Here is a 20,282-nt window from a genome sequence, read left to right on the forward strand (position 1 = left end):
ATTTATTGTTGTAGTCTTCTTATTTATTGTTATTGTCATCGTGTAAAGCGAGTCACCTTCTCTAAACTCCTTCAAATCCAGACTCAAAACCTTCTTCAGAAAAGCCTTTACTTAACTGATTCCATTCTTCACCCCTCTGCTCTTCTTAATACCACCTTCCACGGTCTCCTCTATTGTTATTGTTGTATTGTTGTAATTATAATTGTGTCCTATCTTGTGAAATTGTCTTATTTATTGTTGTAGTCTTCTTATTTATTGTTATTGTCATCCTGTAAAGCACTTTGAGAAGCCATCTTTAAAGGCGCTATATAAAATAAAGTTTATTATTATTATTAAACTTAATATTTTATTTACAGCTTAAATGCTTAAACTGAAGACATTTAAGAGACTGATAAGTTATAGTCAGTGTGAGCAAAAGCTAAACCTGAAATATTTATTACATAATTATTCAGACCTGCAAATTCATTATATGACAGAAGTATCTTTTTTTTAATAAGTCTCTACCAGCTTTGCTAACCAGCTTGGTGCAACTTTTGCCTATTCTTTTTGGCAGATTTTCTCAGGCTCTCATCAATTGTTTGGGAATTGCTTATGGACTGCAGTTTTTAAGTCTTTCTGCAGATTCTTAATAGGATTCAATTCAGGACTTTGTTTGGACCACTCAAGAACATTCCCTTTGTTCATCTTAATCGGTTCTGGTGCAGCTTTGGTCTTGTGCTTTGGTTCATTGTCCTGCTGAAAGGTACATTTTTGTCCCAGTATTTGGTCTGAAGCAGGTTTTCATCTACAATTTTACAGAACTGTACTTTGTGTCATCGATGTTCCCTATCCCTCCTGATGAGAAGCTGAATTATAACATAATGCTTCCACAACTGCATTTGACAGAAGAGTTAGTTCTGATTGGGTGATGGGCTGTGATGAGTTTGCCCCAGATGCCATACTTACATTCCAGTTTTATCTCATATGACCACAAACCATTGTTCCTCATGTTTTTAGTTTTAATCTAAATGCTTACTGAGCCGAGGCAGGTCTCGAACCCTGGCCTTAGATTTTCTGGTACCAGCGCTCTGCTCTGTTTCACTTACATCAGAACTTTCCTGTGACTCTCACTACCACACCACTTCAGGGATTATCATCCTCAACTGTTGCCAATCATGATTAAGACTGATATTTTAACCGGCTTTCCTGCTCAGTCCTGAAGCTTGCTTCAACTTCAGCTTCCTCTCTGTGCCTGTTGTTTGGTACCATTGGTTTTGACTCTCGCTTGTTCCAGACATTAGCTATTGTAATTTTCCCACAGATTTGACCCCTACCTGGTTTTTGACTATGCTTCTGCCTAGTGATTGTGTAAGTTTCCTGGATTCAGAACCATGCCTATCTCTGTTGCTGGACAGTCCTGCCACAATCCTACTCGGCCATCGTGGTTGGCCTATTCATCGCCTCCCTAGCCAGTTTCCTTCTTGCCTGGCTGCTTGTTTTGGAGGGGCAGTGTGATCTAGTGTCTGGGTGGCATGATGCACATTACATTTCTTGAAGATCTTCTACACTGTGTAGACTGTGATTGTGTGCCAGCAGCCATATCACCATGCAACTTACAGCTGGGAACCCACTGAAGCTGGTGTGGGCCTGGCCAGAACCTGGATGGGAGACCTCCTGGGAAAACTAAGGTTGCTGCTGGAAGAGGTGGCCTCTAATGCCCCAGTATACTGACAGGGACACTATACTGTAAAAAGTGTGCCGTCCTTCGGATGAGAGGTAAACCAAATTTCCTCCTGGCCTTTACCAATCATGGCCTCCTAATAATCCCCATCTGTGAATTGGCTTCATTGTTCTGCTGTCCACCCCACTGATAACTCATGTCTGGTCTAGTTTTTATGCTGTTGCATCCTTCAGGTGGATGCTGCACATCGGTGGTGGTGGAGGGGAGTCCCCATTACCTGTAAAGAGCTTTGAGTGAAGTGTCCAGAAAATCACTATATAAATGTAACCAATTATAATAATAATAATTATTACTATTGCTATTACTATTAACATTCTCTTGGTCTGTGCTTTTCAATGGCTTTATCCCTGACTTGCTTTACAAGTTACTTAGTCTTCATATTGAGCCTTTGCTTGAAATTCCCTACCCCAATAAGGAATATCACAGAGACTGGTGTTTTTATTCTGAAGAATTTTTGAGAACTAGTATTATTTCCCTAAAATAGTGGCCAGCTAATTGTATGGCTCGTGAAGGTGATATTTTATTTTACACCTAAATTAACACATCTGCAATCATGACTTTCCATTAATTATCTCTTTTGCAGGTTGTACTAAGTTGTATTTCTAAGAAATTTTGCCACTTCAAAGTGTCATGACTTTAAAGCAAGGATCAAGCTTTAAAACCAACAAAGTATGATAACTGCTCAAGGGTCTGGATACCGTTGAAGGTATTGTTTGTACTTTAAATACAGACTTTACTGGAATCGGACCCTTTTAAGAATCACAAATAGTGCTTGTAAACTACAAATGTGCTTAATACAGGTGTTGTCTCTGCGGATAGTGGGTAGCTAATTATGTAAGTATGTATTAAGCTGTTGAGCTCACCTGGGCACGGTACAGAGTCTGTAACAGTAGTGTGAAATAGAAGCCTGCATATAGGTTATGGGTTCAGTCTCTGGCAGTAGGCAGGGCCAGAGATTTAGACCACCAGATAGTTTAAAGTAACGGTCAGTGATGGAATTCTCTAACACATCAGGTTTTGCGGCTTTCAGGCATTCAAGTTTCTACACCAGTGGTTATCTACACTGTTTTGTGGAAGATCATAATATAGTTCAAATTTGCTGAGGCTCCACAAAGATAGGAATCCCACTGGGCACCATCATCCACACTTTAAAGCGCATCCCAGCACACACTTCCTCATCTTAGAATATTGCTACTTTACGTAACACAATGAAACTTTTTCATTACAAACTCCACTCGGAACCTTCAACAGCAAATACTTACCAATTGTAATAGGCTGTTTTTTATAGGCTGTTGTGTGTTCTTGATTCATCTCCATTTAGAGGATCTGCAAGGCCTCATATCTTAGAAGATGTACAGAAACATGCAAGGATTAGTTAAGACAAGAGCAAGAGGTATGGGCTAGAAGGCCTCTTCTCTTTTCCGGTATTAGTCACTACTGCCTCCTCTCAGAGTCTTTCAGAATGTGAATCACAGGTGGGATGTGAAAAAGTCACTGATTGTATTGTAATGGCCAAGTAATATTAATGAACAGTTTAATGTTTACATTTTTAGATTCTGTAGCAAGTACTTGTACTTAGCATTAAAAATGGATATTGTTATTTATGATAGGATTGTATTGACTCTCTACCCATATCCATAATATCCCATACAAAAACATAAAAAGAGTTGTTGTTTTTTAATATGCTGTTTAACGTTGATTGAATGACTGACTGGTCTGGTAGATGATACCAAAATCGTCCTATTTTGGTATAATCTTGCCAATTTCACTACTTTCTGAACTATACTAGAGTCTGGATCTATGTTGACTCTGCTGGAATCCTGTTACTATAAAGATATTCTTGTAGTTTACTTCTAGATATTGTTTCTTTAAACCTTACATGTAATTGAAGCTGCACTTATTGGTCTACAAGTATTTGGTTTATTTTTGTGGATGGGTCCCACATGAGTCATTTTCCTGTATGGTGTCACATGAGTCATTTTCGACGGGTATTGCCCTGGTTTTGTGAGACTATCAAAGAGTTTTGTTAATGAACAAGGAAGTGCAACATCTCTTATGCCTTTAAATACCGTTGGCAGAATAAAACAAAGGTCCTGAAGATCTTTCTTAAGTGTTTCTGTGTATGCAAACATCAAAAGAGGCACAAAATGTAAATGGCTGAGCTGTACATGAAAGCAAGTTAATAGAAAATGGACGTTTATGAATCGTTTATGAATCAAACAAATTTACAACGGATGTGCTGACAAAGGTGCATATGGTTTATTATCCAACTCTGCATTCATCTTCAGAGAGCTCTTGGCTGCTCCTGACCTTAAATCAAGAACTCATTAGCTTCTGAAATAACATACGACCAGACGAGGCAAGTTAAAATATGGTGCAGCTCTAATCCTCCTTCCCACTGATCTGCCCTGGCTTTAAACTGCATCTTAGCCCAGTCTGGGCAGCAGTCACTGTGTTGCACAGCTGGGAGAGATCTTATCACACTAGACCTCAGACGTGTAGGCAGGGGAATACAGCTGCACTCCACTGAGCACTGATAACTGATAACGTCTTTATCCTTAAAAAGTAAGGATAAAGCTTGATGAGCACACAGGGCACAAGGCGAGACTACACCCTGGATGGGATCTAGCCTGTCTAACACAGGGCACACACACCTGCAAATGGGAGGCAGAGACAGAAAGAGAGGCCAATCAAGAGGTGTGAAGTCAGGATAGGTGTAGAGAGGTGTGAAATGAAACCTACAATGAATAGAGAGAATTTAGAAGAAAAGTAGTCTGTCGTCAAGAGAAGGGGGAAGGTGTGATCCTAGCTGCAGTATAATATGTGAAACACATAATTATATTAATGTAAATAATGAGCCTAATTATTAGATTTGTTAGACATAACAAGGGTTTTTCATAACATCCATATTTGATTCATAAAAATATTGAGTTCATTAAAGGTACAGTGGCCTGGAAAACATCACACTGTTAGTTTAAAAGTACTACAGGTTAAAAAATTATATTGACTGTTTATTATATTATATTATATTATATTATATTATATTATATTATATTATATTATATGTAACTGAGAATTTGGTTGACACGCCAGAAGACACTAGGTGATGCAGTAACTGAGTCTCTGACCTCTGGCCTAGGCAGTCACTGTGAGCTGGGTCTTCAGAGAAGTCACCAACTTGGACTCCATTAATAACCCAATTTACAGTACATATATATGATGGTGATACCTGATTAACTAATTGATAATATGTTTAAGAAGAAGGCACGACATTATACCCTGGACAGGACACTAGTCCATCACAGGGCACACAGACACAAACACGCACATTCACACACTAGGGTCAATTTTTCCCAAAAGCCAATTAACCTACTATAGTATGTCTTTGGACTGTAGGAGGAAACTGGAGCACCTGAAAGAAACTCACACAAACATCAGGAAAACATACAAACTCCACATGTACTGTATAGCACTCCAGAAAATGAAGTTAGGGCCCCAGACCTGTGAGCAATGCTAACCACTTGGCTATCTTGCTACCCAATCCTAAACATGGAATCTACTGTAAATTACTCTGAGAGAAAACAATAGGTTTGTGTGTTTGTGGCTTCCTGACCATCTCTCGCACAGTGGTCAATTTCAGTTTTCAGCTCAAAAACTCTTCAGCTGTCACCTGATTTAGTGCCCATTCAGGGTGTTGTTAACATTTTCCTCCTCGCAACACAGGTTGCTGACCTCCATTGGTTTGGAGAGAAATCAAAGCTCAGTCTACAACAAGAGTCACCACTGGACTGGACTTTCTTGTGAGGCAATCATCTTTACAGTAGTTTTTGTTTTGTCTTATTTACAGCCTGCAGTAAATTACTAAAACTAGCTATTTACTACAGTTTCTCTCATAGTACACACTTCCTTGTGAAACACAGCTCTGGTGTCATGGCAATCATTTATTTACTTCCTTGGTGCCTCACTGACTCACTTACCTTGCCCTCCTATGCCTATTTTGAACACAACACGGAAAGTACAACAGGGAGATGTTGACATGGGGTGTTATGTCCACACAGAAAGATCTATAAAGGTCAAAGGTCATATTATTCTTCTAAGTCTTGTGATTCCCTCCGGAAAGCAACTTATATGTAAAGGGTTTGTTTTATATCATGAAAATGACCCTAAGCACACAGCCAATATAAATCTAAAGGTTTTCAATTTGAAAAACAATAGGTTTGTCCTCCTCCTGACCATGCAGGGAACCATTACAACAGCGGAGAATGTTAGCAAGTGCAGTGAAAATTTTAATTTTATTCTCCACTTCTATAATGCACTAGTCTAGGGATGCCAGTTATTTCTTGCTATACACCCCCTGATTTAGAATTGTGTCCTTCACATCAGAGCTCTCACCTGCAAACTCTGAAACTGCAAACAGCTGAGCATGAGAAAGTGTAGGCAGCACACTCCCCCGCCCTGCCCACCTTTGAGACTTTCGTCTTTTAACACGTCACAGGCAACACAGCCTGTGTGGTACTGTGACACCACACCACAGTAATTGAGCTGAATCAGTGTTTAGCTCTGATTCAAGATGGACAGCCATTGGGGGAAACTGTGGTGCTGAGAGGCAGAAGATCCTTGCCTGACTAATCCCACCATACTGTAGGTGGTGCTCAGTCAACTGTGTACAGTCAGCTAGTGACATGACCCACATTCACGCCGTGATCATAGAGCTCAATCTGCCCACATTTATGTTTTTAGTCTTTGAAGAGAAAAGACTATGAGGGGACCTGGTCCATGTACTGCAAATCCATCCATCCATGTTCTACCCACTTCTTCCAATTCTGGGTTGGGGGGGGATCTCAGCAAGCGGCGGGCAAAGGCAGGGTAACAACCTGGACAGGATGCTAGTCCATCCCAGGGCAGGCAGACACTAACTTGGCCATCCTAAGGCCAATTTTCCCCGAATCCATTTAACCTACAAGTATGTTTTTGGACTTCAGGAGGTAACAGGAAGAAGCCCACGCAAACATGGGGAGAACATACAAACTCCACGCACATGGCACCCCAGGTCTGGAATTGAACCCAGGGTCCCAGCACTGCGAGACAGAAACGCTTCCCATCGCAGGCCCAACTCGAAGGCAATAACACAGCCATTCCGATGGAGTTCTTCCGAATCAACAGTGAAACATGAAGCAGTAGACAAAAGTGGAAACCAGGAGGAAGCATGTCCTCACACAAAGGGCTGTTGGGTTGCGGGAGGACGAATATGGAACAAGTTACCCAGCCATATTATTGAAGCTGAAATCCTTGCTTCTTTCAAAAGGCAGTCAGATGAGATTCTTCAGTCAATTAGCTACAGTACTAGCGACAGAATGAGCAAAATGGACTGGAGGGCCTCCTCTCATTTGTCACGTTTTTTGTATTCTTCTTACACGTTAGGTTTTGGTTTTCACCCAATTATAAGGCTATGGATAAGCCTGTGTATACAAAAGGAGTGTAGCCAGAATAAATGTTGCCCAATGATCAGGACAACTTAAAGTAACAGTGTATAACTCAGGTAACCTGATGGATTGTGCATTGTAAACTGGAGCTGGATAGATCCACATACACTAGTTATCGGAATTACCTGTACATCTTGCCGAGGCTTTACCATTCACTATGAAATGTTAACTTTGAAGTAACGTGATTTACATATATTCACATACACTGTACATGATATTGTAACGCATACGGCCTCCATTGCTTGTGAGAGAAGGCTTACCAGAGCGGTGACGTCACCGCCCTTCCCTGTGAATAGGAGGGACCGCAGCCGTCGGGCTGATGGGAGATTTCCCTTTGGCTCAAGAGGCTGGGTCCCTGTTGAGTGACGCTAGAGGGCCGGGTTCGAGTCCTTAACGGTGGGGGGCCGACCTGATGCGGCAGCGGCGAGGGCGCCCACGTCAACCCCGTAGCGTTACAATATTAAGTCTTATAGATAACTATCACATATTGGTACTAAGGAGATACAATATTCAACAGGAAGTTACGAGGTTATTTCTTCTCGCTCCAGTTCCCTCCGAACAAGTGTTTTAATTTTTAACTACATCCATGTTTTACACTTTGCCATGAACATTTGTGATTTAAAAACCTTCTGCCTGTGACAACTAGTTTTATATGACATCACCTACTTTTAAAAAATTAGGTCTGAACAGCTCGCGTTGGTATGTTGTATCACATACGGTGGCCCTGAAATAAAAGAATTGCATTTATTTTTTGCATAACAAACTTTAATATACCACGTAATGTATTGGCACAAAATACTTAATTTGGAATTCGCCGTAATCGCTTTTCGTGTCTGATACCTTTTCAGGAAACCGTTTCAGAAAAAAATAACTCTTGAAAGCTACATAGAAGAATATTTTTTCCTCCCGCAGTTGTAACAAAGCCCGTCAATCAAGTTACCTTCCCAGCGCACAGAACTACAGCCTCACCGCGCGTGCCTGTATTATTTACATCATAGCAACCGCGGAGGAGGAGGGGGTTGCTGGGGTCAAAGGTTACAATGCTTTCAACCACGATAAATCGACAAAACATATGCACAAAATTAAAATGCTCACACTCGAAGTCCTCCAAAGTTGTTAAATAAAACCCTGATGGTGCAGAACAGTCATATACGGGGCGGACTGTCGTAGAGAGAACTCTGCTGCAATAAAAATAGCTGGTCTTCTATGCGAGAGGCACCCGTGTTAGTCCGAGTGTGAGGCGGAAGTTGGGATCAGCTGATGGAGGAGACTGGGCTGAAGCCTGTAAGCTGAAGAGCCATCTTCCCCACCGGAGAGACAGAGAGTGGGGGGCAGACGGGAGAAATTAGGGGGATCCCGGTTTTTAAGGGCGGCTCGAAACCGTTGCAGAAGGACAGCAGGAAAAGCGGCGTCTGTCAGCGAGCAAACCGGGGTTTATCGTGAGACTTCATCCGGAGGACTGAACGGGAACCGGGTCGGCTGTCGAGCGTGCAAAAGACTGGATGCTTTTAAAATACAAAGGAAGGAAGAAAGAAAGACGACGGCATGAATAAACAGAGTCTCGACTGAATAAGACATCCAAATGAAACAAGAAGGGCAAAAACGTTAGTTAAATGTGGTAACCGGTGACTACACGGGGCCATTCTTTCAATTGTCAGTATAAACAACACTGTTCAGAGTAACTCAGAGACTCGAGTTTGGACTGGAGGGGCTTTCTGCCAGCGGCTGAAGGTATACATTTTATATGTAAAAAAAATGATATCGGTGTTTATTTAACTAAACGTGGAAAACGATGACAGTCTGAATCGGAAAGGAGGTTACTCGGCATTGCTATCTAATCGCCAGCTAATCGAGCTGGGACAAAACAATGAGAAGAGGTGTCTTTCATTTGTTTGATCCACGTTGATTTTCTTCGAGGGAAGACACAAATACTGGGAGATATTAAACAGCAAGTATATAACATTACTACAAAGAGCTGTGGTTATTACAGTGTCGCGTTGCCCCCACTCAACCCCGGAGCCGAAGCGCCCAGCAGACTGGAGGAGAAGTGGAGAGGTGAATGAAAAACAACATTCAAAACTTGACGATTTCCAAGGAAGCCGCACATGCAGAAGATAGAGTCGCTGCTCCAAGTCGTGTTTCCATTTTACTCCCTGCGTTACATAACCTGACGCCGAATTGCACAGCGAAGGAAACCAGCGAACGCTAATCCAGCATTTCGGATGTCCAGAAGTGCTTTTTCGTTTTCAGCACGTACACAAGTGGTTGGCATCGTCTGGGGACTACAGGGGAGGAAAAGTGCAGTCGGTCACCGGAGCGTAGTGCGTCGGGAATCCCACTCAGGATAGTACCGATTCAAAACGACTGAGTCACCTAATTAAAGCCGACGATTTGTGCGAGAATGAATGCCCTTTCAGGGCAGTGATATTAACCTGAGTGGAAAGGGAGCACTAGACAGGAAGAACCCATCGATCTGAGGAGCGCAGTGCTTATTTCAGTACAGTTAGGTCGACAGACGACTGTTCTGAAAATGATTTAGTGTGTCAATAACCACTAGAACACGGAATCCCCCAAGAAATTTCCCCTTGGTATTTTTTGTTATTGTTCTTATTTGTATACAGATGTAAAAAGGATATGATAATATGATTTGATAGGAAGACTGTAAATGTCAGTTAAGAGTTTTGTATTACAAAGTGCTGTTTTTCTTACACTAACAATACGCAGCCTTTTGTAAAAAAAAAACATTTTTGAATACGTTCAGACACGAACGCTGTGGGGGGAAGCGTGACAAATATCGCCCTCTGTAAGCGTTGTGTGGACTCATATCTAAGTTAAAGCACATTAGGAATGTCACAATTGTTGTTCGTGAAGTCGCTGCCTTTCCGAGTCTGGGACACGGGAGTTGGCGAACCCAGTGTTGCTGTACTGGAAGAGCAGGGGTGAGCATGAATCACTCAGCCCTACTGCTGGTTTTTTTAGCCCCTCCGAGTTGAACAAACCAGTTTCATTGGAGCCAACCCGAACTGCAGGTCGATAAACGTTGAAGAATTAAATGCCGAACGTGGGCCTGTGAAGTGACGGTCCGCCAGGCATTTCGCTTCATATTCGGCAAGACTTAATATTGCATAGGAAAAAAAAAACCCAACAAAAGACCAAGCATTGTTACTTTTGCACGTCCCCTCTGCGGTGAGCTTCTTCGACTCTTTGATTTGATCGTTTCTGCTCGCTCCCTCCCCCGGGTTTGGAGTTTTCGGAGTGGAACTGCGTCCCGTCCCCCGTCCCTCACAAGCAGGGCAGCTCCGCGTCCGTGTTCTGTTGTGTTCGAGTTGGGGGCGGTTTCGGTTGTTGCTCCGAGTCCCCCGACTGCTTCGCCGGTAGATGTGATGGAACTCATGTTTGCCGAGTGGGAAGACGGAGAGAGGTTCTCCTTCGAAGACTCGGACCGGTTCGAGGAGGACTCGCTGTGCTCGTTCATCTCCGAGGCAGAGAGCCTGTGTCAGAACTGGAGAGGATGGAGGAAGCAATCCGCAGGACCCAATTCCCCCACTGTCAAAATAAAAGGTGAATCCGTTTTTTCATTATTTTGGGCTGTTTGAGACTTTTTAATCATATTTACTTTTTGGGAAACCTAAGGTTCCTTTCGGTTTGGGACAGTTCTGTTACGGTTTTGCTAATGTTTTACTGAATGACTTACTTTTACACCCGTCTATACAGCTGGGTATTGTACAGGAACAGGAACAGCAATGCCTCACTGGGATTTGAATCTACACATCTCTAGATAAGGAGTCACAAATCCTGACTACTGCTCCACAGTACTGTTCTAACTGAATCATTTCTAGCTTTTGTTGGCTCCGTCCCTTTATTTCTAGGAAATAAATGAGTGGTACTCCTCACAGTTTCTCAACTATAGGCTCTTGACTGCAATGTCTGCCAGCTAGTGAAAGCTCATTTTCAGAGTAGAGACAACTACAACTACTCTGCCTCTTTCTCTGAAAGAAGCCTGCCAGTCTCTCTGCTGGCCACTCTGCCTCCTATTACATGTCAGTCCCTGGATTCTAGCAGTCAGTATGCAATGTCAGCATTCAAGTAATAGAAAATAATTTGTTTACTTTTATCTTCCACATAATTAGTGGGAGATCAGCAAGAGGGACTGTTCACTCTGGACCTGACAGTTCAATAAGTTGCCAGACTGACTACTGTTTTTGACTACTTCCAAAAGATTTGGATACAATTCACAACAGTGCAAATATCTTGCAAATGACTTTTAATGCATTTAAGTGAAGTGAAATTATTACACGGAGGTAGTAAAAACAAATTCTAAATACAAATGGGGAAACTCTGAGCTAGAAGAGGTTACTTATGAAAAAGACTTAAGTGTTGATGTTGACACATTATTTACTGATGGAAAATGTGTAGAAGCCATTAAAAAGTCAAGCCCAATACTTTGATATATAGCTAGCTAAAAGTGTAGAATTCAATTAAGGGACATTTTGTAATTTAAAAATTAAAAGTTTATAAAGTACTAGTAAGGCCTCTTCAAAATAATGTGTACAGGTCATAAGAAAGACTATGCTACTCTGCAATCTGTCCAGAGAAGAGCAAACAAATACATTCTGCGGCGTAAAATAATGCCCTACAGTGACAGGCTGAAGGGACTGAGCCTTTTAGTTTTAAACAGAAGATACAAGAATTGAAAATCCTCAAAGGCACTGACAAAGTCAATGCAGTGTCTTATTCCCCAGAATTAACATGTACTGGTGAAAACAATATGGAAGTGTATTTAAGAATGAGAACAGAGACGCTGCTGTACCCAAAGGGTTGTGGGAGTATGGAACAAGCTCCCCAGTCATGCTGTTGAGACTAATTACCTGGTTTCTTTTAAGAAACACCTGGATGATTTCAGCAGATCTATTAACTACAGACGAGTTGGATGGGCTTAATTTTGTCATCTTTGAAGCTCTTACGTACTTGGTTCTTGATCTTTTGATCTCATGATGGGTTAGAATAAGGTGTTAACCCTGGTTTCCTGGCCAGGTTCCACTCTGGGCTTGGTCTCCTTGAATTTCCCCCTTTATTAAACTGCAGAGGGAAAAGAAATGTCTCTCTTCTCCACCATATCTGCTGTGTAGTGGGGGTGCTGGTGCAAAATGGTCATCATGGTCATCATGCATTGACCCTGTAGGTGCTGCATGACACTGATAAATGGCTGCTCCCCACTTTGCCAGACACTATAAAAATAATAGTGATAAAAATCACAAATGCAAGCCTTAGTTATTAATGCAAATAGAAAACGACTCATTTTCTGGCCAACTTCGGAAACTTAAAACTACTAGCTCATTTTTGTGTTTTTCCAGACTGTTCACATTTCGTGCAATGTTCTGGGCTCGTGCCAACACACCAGGGTTAACACCTTCCCACTCTCCTTTGAGATTGTGCCACACGATGTATTTAACAAAAGCTACTCTGTCAAAGCCAAACACAGGCTGCTCCAGCTGTACAGTGTCACCATTCTCACCCTCCTTGTATCCCCTGGAACACACGGGCTATGGGCTCCTGTGAAAAGACACATTTTTACCTCAAGGATTATTGATTCACTGAGAAGCATTCGAATATTTTTACCCATCTGCTGAACAAACTTCCAGGACGTCCCTTCAGCCTCTGTTGCTGTCCTCACAGTGTTGCAGATATATTTATCCTTTCATACCATAACTGGTTTCCTTTGCTTGGCAGTCACATAGTAGACAGTATCCAGGAAACGAGATGATGAATGATATCTTGAAATAAGTGGTGAAGAGGGAATATATAATGAGTGGCATTAAGGGATATTCCTGAAGTTTAGGAGGAAAAACTGAAAACTTGTACGTGCAGAATGTTGCATGGAAACTGCCTGAAGGTTTTTCATGACAGACATTGTGCAGCACTGAAGATATCCTGTTTATAGCTGTGCGTTTTTCTAGGCAAAGGTGGTGTTGAGATCTGAGATGCGTACAAGCTATCAGAACAAACCCTGATGGTTTAAATTGTAACTTTTCAGTCACGTCCTGGAATGTACCAGGGAACCCTCTTATAACATTGAGCATTTAATCAAAAATATTTTTTTTTCTAAATTATATTTATATCTTTTCCACTTTTGTAAGTTTATATGGTGGCCTGTGAACAAAGATGCATATTTTTGCATAGCCTGGCAAAATGTCATTATCCTGCAAACGTACTGACTTCCATTGTAGTGCACTCGCTTTCTGTTACAGGTTGGAAATGGTTCAAGCCGCTTCCCCCAAAGAGAGGAACGAAACGTTTTAACCTTTTTGAAACCCCAGTGCCTTGGGAAAATGGGGTCAGCCGGTGGCGCTCAACGTGCCCTGTCCTCGGCAGCGATCTGGGAAGGGGAGTCTGAGCCAGATTTCCTGCCCGTTCTGGAAGCGGGCTTTATCTCCTCGAGGGTTTGCTGAGGCCACGTGAGGAGTTCTGCCGCGGCTTATTGTGTTTTGCGGCGGGTGCCTTGTAGTACTCTGCGCTGTTCGGCAGGAAAAAGTTGTGCAGAACGCACTGCCACTCCTGCCAAGAGCTCTCGTGAGTGATTCATGGAAATGTTCGCATTGGTGTTTCTGTGAATTGAAATTAGGCAGCAGTTCCCCCACCCCTTCCTAGTTTCATAGCTGTCAGCTGGAGAGGAAAGAGCCGATAGTGGCAGCCTACACCCTGCATGTCCACCCCCTCTTCTGTATTCTTAGAATTCCAGTAAACTTCTTTCTACCTCTCAGACTTGCGATCTTGGAACTCTCTCTTTCTTAGAAGCAGAAAGAAGGAACACTCAGCAGTGTTTACCATGGCTTACGTCTATCGGTCTATCAGGGTTTAAAAACCTTTTTTTTTTTCCAGAAAAGTGCCCTGCCTGGAGGGAGGGACTAGTGCTTAGAGACTTTGAGCCAAGTTGCAGGGTCCGCATACAAGGTGATCTCAGCCTTTTCTGCAAACGTGACCGTCATGGTTTGAATGTGTGGCTATAATTGCCCTCTCATAGTTTTATTTCCCCATAATATTCTTTCTCCCATCACAGTACATATTATAACCTAAAATGTTTTTTTCCCCATCACCATTACAATCTATACCAAACATCTCAAGATCTAATCATATATGTGTTTAGAAAAACGAAACATACAGGTTTTGGATATTGCTTAAATGTTTTTGGTGTTGTTTTGATCAATTCATGGCTGATCACCATGCACTCGAGTGACTTTGTTGCATAAACATTAAACAGGCACATTGGTATCAAGTAGGCGCCATGAGAGGAATGGGATAGAATCCCACAACACAGCGTCTGTCTAAGCTGTTTTATTTTCTTCCCTGCCATTTTTTATTTTCTCAACGTGCGTAGTCGCTATCACCGACTTAATTCTTCCCGGAATACAATTTTCCGTGGTCCACAGTCTTTGCTTTAATGATAAGTGGTGACGGACAAGACGCAGAAACAGCTGGGGTTATTTTCCAGGACGAACAGGCTGGGATGGAGACTGGGATGTAGGGGCTGTTGTTGAGGAGCTTGAGAAATAGTGAGGTGTAGCCTTTAAAGTTAGGGAGTTTGCAGTGTACTGCTGGCTAGAACTGACCGCTTGCAATGGGGGTGTTGTGATGGTGGTGAGATCTGCTGCAGGACTGGTAATGTGTGTCTGCAGTGGTCTTAGTTTTCTCCACATTAGTTAGAATGTGTTTAATAGCAAGGGCTATTAAATATATAAGGAAAAATATTTTGTAATATGTTGGAAATGTTAAATTACATTTAACATTGAGAAACTAAACCTAAAAGCCATGTAATTTAACTTTTCTGACTACACCTACAGCATTCAAAATCCCCAAAAGCGGACCTTGTATTAGCTGATGTGACCCAATACCTCATTCTGACAAATGCTTTCATTTTCAAAAATTATCTTATCAAGCCTTTGTTAAAATAAATTCAGTTGCACTCTATTTCTTGATTTTCTTCTCAGATTTAATCTGAATGTTTAAGAGAACTCATTAGAAACTCCAATTGCTTAGCAGAATAATCCACTTCAGGTTTCATAAGATGCAAGTCTTGTATGAGCAAGCAGCAGAAACAGACTTCGAGCTTGTTCTTTATTTTGATGGATCTGAAGATGTGTGGATCTTACATTATATATTGCTTTTTTTATGCAACTTTTTTTTTTTACTTATGAAAACTACAGTAGATCGAACGTAATGCGGTGGAATTCTCATTTTCCCGGTACTTTGTGTGGTTGACACATTTGCCTGTAGCCAGACGAGCTGTCCAATAAATTTAATTAGGTTGGGTGTGAATAGAGAGTTTGTCACATAAAGCCAGTATTTAAAATGTAAAAATCAATCTCTCACCTTTCTGAGGAGCTGGTCTGCCAGACTGATAGTTCTACAGTGAGACAGCTGGCCAGGGGATGTCTTATATAATGGCTTATGGCTCTTCTAAAGCCTCAGTGCTGAGTCGCAGTAAGAATAGTAAGCAGTGTAACCACTGCGATTGTCTTGGTTTCCTGACTCACACTGACTCAGTGGCTCTCCCATATCCCACACACTGCAGAAAGCCAATGTTTCTGTGAAACACCTGGACCTCTCATTGTGCCTTCATTGTGTTTGAATGGGCGCAATTGTGTAAAGAGTTTAAGGTTGGGTTAGGGAGATTGGCTCACAGAGGAGTGCTAGATATAGATAAGTCATGGGTCTTTTCAAGGTGAGTTATATAATATTCAGACGGGGGGGGATCTGCAACAGGAATCCCAGGCTTGTGTGCTTTCACTTGCCAGGTTTCATTGCTCCATTTTACTCTATTCTGTCATTGCTGTTCTATGAAGTGTTGCTTTATTTTAGCAAATGTGCCCGTTCAATGAATCTATTATGGACCTCCCTGCTTGCAGTCCTTGCAGTGGATCTCTGACAATGCGGTTAAGTGGGGACACAAGACAGTCTTTGAGACAGGCTTTTAGTAAACGAGGGGCGCACACGTTATAGAAAAAGAATGCTTGTAGTTTGCGCCCACACTTTGCTGCTTCACCATCTGTAGGAAGAGTTGCCGCCACTCGGACACAATGCCTCCTATTGAGCAGTGCAGTTGGCTCAACTTGTCCGTCCTGGTATGGTCAAATTCGCAGCTTCTGCTGTTGGGAGTGTTTTCTTCCATGTGCTTAGAATGCGAGAATGCTCTTGAGCAGTGTTGCAGGTAGTTTACATCGGAAAAGGTTCTTAAATGAAACTGTAATTGCAAACCAAAAGGCCCCTTTGTTTAAGAGAAGCTTTATATCCTCTCCTTGTTGGCTTTCCCTCATTTTGTTGCTTTATAGCACATTTCTAAAGCAGTCTCTCCTTTTCTCAAAATGGCAACTATCCGTTTGACAAAATTAACAAAAACGCAAACAAAGTGCCTAAAGGGATTCTAAGTGGATGACGTCGGGCTTCATGATCGCATTGTCTGTATTGTGAAAAAGGTGGTACTGACACCTGTGGGCAGGTGTTTAGATATGACCAGCAGGTTGGCACGATGGCGCAGTGATTAGCATTGCTGCGTTGCGGTGCTGGGGCCCTGAGGTGCTATCTCCATGGAGTTTGTGTGTTCTCCCTGTGTACGCGTGGGTTTCCTCCCACAGTAGAAAAACATACTAGTAGGTTCATTGGCTTCTGTAAAATGAGCCCTGGTCCAAGCGTGATTGTTTATGTCTGTGTGCCTTGTGACAGACTGGCATCCCGACCAGGGTATATCCTGTCTTATGCCTGTTGCTGGCTGAGATGGGCTCTGGCTCCCCACCACACACCCTGAATTGGGTAAGGTGGTTAGAAAATGGAATGATGTACAGCAGCAATGTGGGATCACCCTTCTTTTTATTAGCTTAAAGCTCTTTGAGCTTCTAGCCAGTAAAATGTGCGCTGATAGGGGAAATAATAAGAGGACAAAGTGGTGGGCTTCTGCTACCAGCAAGAACAGTAGGAATAAGGTATGGCATGTATACCATGCATTTTTCAAATAGTCGTTTACTCCTACCTCTTTCATTATAGTGACAAGGCTAGTGGTTTTGGGGGTTGAACTGCCGGTTCCAGTATTTTTCAGTGGGATTGAGATAAGGGAATCCTTCTGCCCAGGGAAAGTGATGGAAGTCTCTCAGCCAATGAGAGTTTCAATCCGTTTGACATGGGGTTCATAATATTTAGTCAAATAAGCATAGGACTATTGTGTCTGGGTTCCTTAAATTATTTTCACTGTTTCATTTTCAAATCTGTTATTTGTGGCTGACTTTAAGTTGCAGCTAAGATCAAGATTAAGCATCTTTGCTTCTGGCATTGAAGATGATTTTTAGACTTGATTATACTTGGTGAGCAGATGGCGTTAGTCAGTGGATACTGTACAGAGATCCCTTTATGGAACTGTTCAGATAAGTAATATTGCTGAAATAATTGGGAGGGGATTTGAGACGAAAGTAAACCTACCAGTGTGTCTTTGGCATGTGGGGGAAAACCCACGTGAACACGGGGAGAACTCCACACAGGTAGCGTGCCAGGAATTAAACCCAGGTCCCCCAGCACTGTGAGGCAGCAATTGCATAAAAAAATAAATACAGCGGCATAGCCACATTCAATCAGCTAATCGGGTGCTTCTTTCCTTTGCTTTCCCGCAACAAATGTCATGTTTCTTTCCCAGAGCAAACCAGCAGGGGTTATGACTGTATTCTCATCTCCTGTTGTTCTCCCTCTTTGATCTGTCTAGATGGCCAGGTGATCCCGCTGGTAGAGCTGTCGGCCAAGCAGGTGGCCTTTCACATCCCCTTCGAGGTGGTGGAGAAGGTCTACCCCCCAGTCCCAGAGCAACTGCAGCTGCGCATCGCCTACTGGAGCTTCCCTGAGAACGAGGAGGACATCAGGTACCCGCCTGTACGCTTAGCATAGACGTTCCAGGCTGTGTGAGCTGTGGCATCTTGTATATAATCCAGCAACAGGTACTGGGAATGTCACATGCATGGCTTTTTTCAGACAAAATACATTCTTTGAAAGAGTCTTGAATAGATAAAACTACATTGCAAGATGAAGCTTATTTTCTGGTAATTTCTCTTAAATAAGGACCTTTTTATGTGTAATGAGCAATGTTCATGGGAGGTGCTCAGAACCATCAAATAATCCTTCAGTCTAATCCTTCAGTCAGAAATGCATTTGAATAATAAGGCAGTGCAAGGATAGTTGGAAAAGCAATGTTAGAGCGTACCTGACATGTTTAGAGACCGAGTGTGGTATCCCATACTGCTTGGCTGTATTTCCCCTGGGATCTGTGCTTTTAAAACAGGCACTGGATTTGCCATGACTCTTACCAGGAAGAAACGGCTTTCTCATAATGGATGTACAGAATGATGGAAATGCATAAGGCTGTTAGACAAAAGCCTGTTTTTAAAAGAAAACGAGAGCGTTTACTATACTGGGCGACATCGTGGCTAAGTGGTTGGTACGGATGCCTCAGAGCTGTTCCCGTGTTCACATGGACGTTCTCCAATTACTCTACTTTAAAGACGTGCTGTCTAGATTGATTTGCACCTCCTGCATTATCTCATTTGCAGGTTGGCACACCCTCCAGTAATCTGGTGTCCTGTCCAGGGCATAGCCTTGCTTTGCCTGAAGGTTTAGACTCTGGCTCACCACGGCCCTCTTAAATAAAGCAGTAGCCGAACACATATGGGTGGACCACTGAGCTGAAAGTTTTATGCATCCAGCTCACAGTGTCTCAGGGTGGGGGGTGGGGAGGAAAGGATAGACACACACATCCACTCAGGAATTTTTAAATTGGTAATCTCGACAAAACTTTCCACATCAAAACGTCTTCCCCTCAAAAAAACAAAGCAGTTATCCAGTCTATTTCTGCACCTGTGCTGTAAATAGCATGACTGTGTGCGTCACGCCCTGCATGATGTGTTATTTGTTGTACTGCAGCAGTATTGTATGTCAAGGCAGATTTTATTATGACAGTGCTCTGTAAGTCTGAATGTAGGCACATGTATCCAAGCAGTTAGTTTAGACCATCCTTGCTGCTGATTCATTCCTTGCTTGGTAACACCAGCACCTTATTCCTCTCTGCAGGCTATACTCCTGCCTGGCCAATGGCTGTGCTGATGAGTTCCAGAGGGGAGAGCAGTTGTACCGGATGAGGGCTGTGAAGGACCCACTGCAGATTGGTAAGGCATAGTGTCTCTGCCCAGTGTCGATTGGTTGTGGTTCATCTAGTTGTAAGGATATGTGCTATATACACCCAGCTCAAGTGGAATAGTTCATTCATAAGGACTTAATCTGCAACAAATCCATGTTCTTACCCAGGGCTCACATGTAATCCCCGTAACATTCTATGTAAAACTGTTTTTCATATGACGGTGTTCTCTTTTGAATGAGAAAGTACTGCCATACTCAAAGTAAAGTAAAGCTCTTTCAATAGCTTGTATCATGTTTTTGGCACTTGCTGGCTATTTGAATTTTCCATGTTAGAGTGAAGGCCACAGTTGTTTCTAAATGGGAGTTCTCTGTGGATATGCCCGTAAATCAGAGATTAGCGCTGGCAAAAAAAAAATGGTCTTTGAGATGGGGTTTAACAAACTAGGTATCAAGTAAGAATATTGGAAGTACCAGAATATTGCTGTGGCTCAAGTTCGCTTTTAGAAAAGCTTTCCTGTTCTTATTGGCAAGGTACTTTTATTTGTGGCAGTTTTTTTTTTGCTGTTTGTTCCCTCTTCTACTTAGAATACAGCTCTCCATTTGTCTCCAATCAGTAGGCTGTGAACAGTCCCCTGTGAGTTGGCTGTTTTAAATGCTGCATAAATTTTTTTGATACAAATGGGAACATAAGAGTCCACTTCTAGTACACTGGCTCACAACTGTTCCCAGTCTGCATAAGGAGCTCTGGCTCCATCTCTCCACTGCCACGATTGGGTGAACTTAATTACAAAATTGTAAGAACGGTTGTAAATGAGAGGAGATTTTTTTACCTATTCAGAGGTTTTGCTTAGTTGTAGCTCATTTATCTGAGAATCTCATTTTAGTGTTAAATGTCTTTTAAGGATTGCTTAATAAAC

General features: G+C 42.3%; 1 protein-coding gene across 4 annotated transcripts in view; it reads left to right on the forward strand.

Annotated features, from left to right (window-relative positions):
* Positions 1 to 8,251: 8,251 nt before the first annotated feature.
* The window catches only part of zswim8 (zinc finger, SWIM-type containing 8), a 52,662-nt gene continuing 40,631 nt past the window's right edge, over positions 8,252 to 20,282 (forward strand). For 2 of the 4 annotated variants that reach the window (XM_088635926.1, XM_088635929.1), the window contains exons 1-3: positions 8,253 to 10,764; positions 17,945 to 18,098; positions 19,300 to 19,394. In XM_088635926.1, coding sequence (XP_088492052.1) covers positions 10,587 to 10,764; positions 17,945 to 18,098; positions 19,300 to 19,394 — 427 coding nt within the window. In that variant the 5' untranslated portion in view covers positions 8,253 to 10,586. Of the gene's footprint in view, positions 10,765 to 17,944; positions 18,099 to 19,299; positions 19,395 to 20,282 lie in introns of all 4 variants that reach the window. The other 2 variants (XM_088635927.1, XM_088635928.1) reach the window with 2 other exon arrangements.

This window comes from Lepisosteus platostomus, chromosome 6 (assembly GCF_059453375.1).
Source record: "Lepisosteus platostomus isolate fLepPlt1 chromosome 6, fLepPlt1.hap1, whole genome shotgun sequence".
Taxonomy (NCBI): domain Eukaryota; kingdom Metazoa; phylum Chordata; class Actinopteri; order Semionotiformes; family Lepisosteidae; genus Lepisosteus; species Lepisosteus platostomus.